General features: G+C 36.3%; 1 protein-coding gene across 1 annotated transcript; it reads left to right on the top strand.

Annotated features, from left to right (window-relative positions):
* On the top strand, positions 1-3,462 carry LOC105180251 (rab3 GTPase-activating protein non-catalytic subunit-like; the record flags this gene model as incomplete). Its single annotated transcript, XM_011103926.1, has 8 exons — positions 1-117; positions 592-726; positions 956-1,150; positions 1,413-1,474; positions 1,593-1,750; positions 2,593-2,741; positions 2,905-3,051; positions 3,189-3,462. Coding segments are annotated over 8 exons (1,149 nt in total), but the record flags the coding sequence as incomplete, so codon positions are not given.
* Positions 3,463-3,671: the final 209 nt, after the last annotated feature.

Raw genomic sequence — 3,671 nt, forward strand, 5'->3', positions numbered from 1 at the left:
TCCGTCTCCGCCGTCGAGTGGCTCGTCTTCGACGATGACATCAGAGCCCTCGCCGTCGGGACCTCTTGCGGCTATCTTTTGATCTTCTCTGTGCACGGTTATCTCATTCACAGACAGGTGGAAATCTTAGTTTTGTTTCTTTTTGGGTGGTTCGTTGGTTGCATTTTAGCTGATCAATTGCTTGTTAGGAGTGTAGATAATTGGATAAAGTCTCCATTTATGTCGATGCTATTGAGTATTCAGTAATGTTTGTACCTCTATCTTGAGAATATGAGTTGTGTGGATGTTTCTTTTGTGTTGGAAATAACGGGAAAGATGGAGATCGAACTTGGGTTGCCATTCTAATTGCAGTTTTTAACTTGTTCTTGCGCTTGCCCCTGAGACAGTGGGATTTTAAGTGTGTATAATCAATGTCCTCCATATTTATGCATGCCGGTACATCTTGTTGTTTACAATTTAGCATTGGAAATTATGCCCATGAATTTGCTAGTGCTAAAGTTAATGAAGTGTTTGAGTAGCATATTCATATTGATGTTTGTATGGCATCGCGTTTCAATTGCTTGTTTGTTAGGAATCGATTTTATTTCGCAGATTGTAAATCCTGGAAAGATTCTTAAGATAAGAGTACGCGGGACTAAGCAGGATCTGACACAAGATACATCCCCAGAGGAGGTTTGCATAGTAATGCCTGGTGTGATTGCACGTTTTGAAGGATCTGGTATTAAGGTATGTGAATTTTAGTGTTTACCAGCAAGAACCAAAGGTTGAGATTGTCTTCATGGCCTTTCTTATGTGTACTTGCTTTAAAGTTTGAGAACGCGTGCTTCATGATTCTTCTCTGTCAGCACTGGAAAAATTCCTCCCTGTACTATTATATTTATGCTGTTATAGTTCTTCATTTGTTTCTTTATTCTGTATTTAAGTTTTACTTCTTTACGTATCCTGTGAAATGCAGAATCTGTTGCGCCGGTGGTTTCAAGAAACAGACTCAAAGTTTTGGGATCAGGAGTTCTATGATGATGCTAATTCAGAGGATTCTGGAAATTCTGCTACGAGCCTTCCTTACCAACTATGGAATGTTAGCAAGTATGGATTATGTGCGGATGCTGCTATTACTGGTGTCATGCCCCCACCTTTGATGGAAATTCAAGTAATTGTCATATTAACTCATTGCATCAATTGGTAATTAGATTGTTTTTACGGATTCCACTTTTTCAGAATTTAGTAGATGTAACTGCAGAAATTTGAAAGCGCTCTCTTGTTTTCTCTCTCTGCCTTGAACATTCTACCTTTTCCCTTGATAATGCTTAGGTGGAAGTTTGTTCTTGTTTGTAATCTTTTGCTTCATGACTTTTGGAAACTTTCTGAATTTATTCTGGTATTTGAATTCAGCTGATTTTATTGTTGGGCAGTCAAGTCAACGTTACTATTGTGCCGTCACTATTGGAGAGGATGCCGTGATATCAGCATTTAGGTTAGTGGGGTTGTAACTCGTTTTACTTCTAGACTTCCTCTTAAACGATTTCAATGTTTTCTTGGTAACTTAAGCTTAAGGTTGTTGTCTGTATTTCATCCATTATGGTTGATTGCAGACTTTCTGTGGACAAGAACAGATCACTAGTGGGAGCTATCTTGTCAAAAGTTGTTCCTGCAACATTTTCAACAATTGCTTCATTTTCAAAATTGATTTGGCGGAGTGAAGAAAAGCCCACGAAGAAGCCAGAAGCTAAATCTCAACCATTTGCTCGAGGTTAGAAAGTTGCTTGTAGTGTTGGCTGCCTATCTGATTCAATGGATAAGTAAAACCCTATCCATACCATAAATTAATTCTAAGACCCAGATCCTAACCCAGACCCATTAAAAAAATATAGATTGGGTCTGGGTTGGGTCTCTACCCATCAATACACATGGGTCTATGTACCCAATTTGGATCCAAAATATATATTTATTTTCTTTCCTATTCAATTGAATTATTATTTATTAATCGATCTACCTATAAGTGAACAAATCTAAAAAACTTAAGACATCATAACATTATTTATCATGTATATTTTCATAATGTTATTTTATAAACGATATAATAAATAATAATATTATTTAAATATCTATATAAAAAAAGAGTTATTTGTGAATTGGTCTCAAATTTTTTAATTTATTGATAAATTATGGGTAAAAATAGAAAATAAAAGAAATTAAATTAGTATGATTTGCAGAAAAAATGGATTCGGAGAAAAAAAAACAGAAAGAAAGAAAGAAAAGAAAATCAAATTTGGATCTGATCGGACCCAAACACTGGGTTTGATAGGGTCTAGACACCCCCATAGGTCTTCAGTGGGTACAATGGACTGGGTCTGAATTAATTTGTTTGGTCTTTTTGTGAGTTTGGGCTTGGGTAGGGTAAAACCCAACCTGTCGACCGGCTTAATCTGATTCACTACCTTCTTCACGTCTCAACGGAGCAAAAGATTGAAGAAGTGATATATTACACTCCATACCATATATTTACCAATTATAACTATGTTAATAAAGATGTTTCTGGCCATTTAAGATGCTTTATTGGAGTTCTGACCAATAATGTCTACTTCTTGTCAGCCTCTGCTCTAACTTGTTTGAAGGATCATCCACGGAAGGGTGAGAAGCTTACATTGTCGCCTAGTGGTACTTTGGCCGCAATAACCGATTCACTTGGCCGTATTTTGCTCTTAGACACTCAGGCACTTGTTGTCGTGCGTTTATGGAAGGTATGTTGACTGTATATATTGCATTATTACTTTTCCAATAAAGTTTTTTAGATTCTAAAATTCTGTCGCTTAACATTCGAATTTGTTTAAATTATTCTGATCACAACCCGAATTATTATTTCAAGGCTGACGACAATATAACTGACGTTAGTTCCTTTTGCAGGGATATCGTGAAGCAAGCTGCTTGTTCGTGGAGATGCTTGCCCGTAAAGATAAAGCAGCAGCCTCGCGTTGGGCTTATGACGAGCACTCAAAAAGTGATTACTGTCTCTGTCTAGCTATACATGCACCTCGAAAAGGAATAGTGGAGGTATATATCTTCTCTTGGATCCGCTATGTCCTCTCTCTTTGCCTCTTCTTGCCCACTGCCTTTGACTACTAGATCGATTATATGGTGTTGGATTCACTTGCAACGATAGGAGACGACCTAACGTTCGCCTTCTGCAGGTCTGGCAGATGAGAACCGGACCACGACTTCTGACCATTCCATGTCCAAAAGGCAGTAAAATACTACAACCAACATACAGATTTAGTTCAGCAACAGCATCTTCATCATCTTATGTACCTCTGCAAGTGTTCTTTCTGAATGGAGACTCTGGTCAGATTTCACTTCTCAATCCATTCCTTCATTGAGCTTTACTTCTGTATCTATCCATTTGTATAGGACATTAAACTTGAATCTTTGAGTCCAACATCCATTTTTACCTGTTTAACATATACTTGAGCAATTTCAAATTATTTTTATAAAATAATTTATTTATTTTCTGACACACAATAAAGAGATAATGAAATCTGATAAAAAATTACAAAAAAATGTTGTTTCATGTTCATTTTTATTTTTATGTGGTTGACTTAAGATTATATGAAAAGATATTATTTTTAAAAATAATTTATTTATTTTCTGACACACAATAAAGAGATAATGAAATC

This window comes from Sesamum indicum, unplaced genomic scaffold (assembly GCF_000512975.1).
Source record: "Sesamum indicum cultivar Zhongzhi No. 13 unplaced genomic scaffold, S_indicum_v1.0 scaffold00453, whole genome shotgun sequence".
Lineage (NCBI taxonomy): Eukaryota > Viridiplantae > Streptophyta > Magnoliopsida > Lamiales > Pedaliaceae > Sesamum > Sesamum indicum.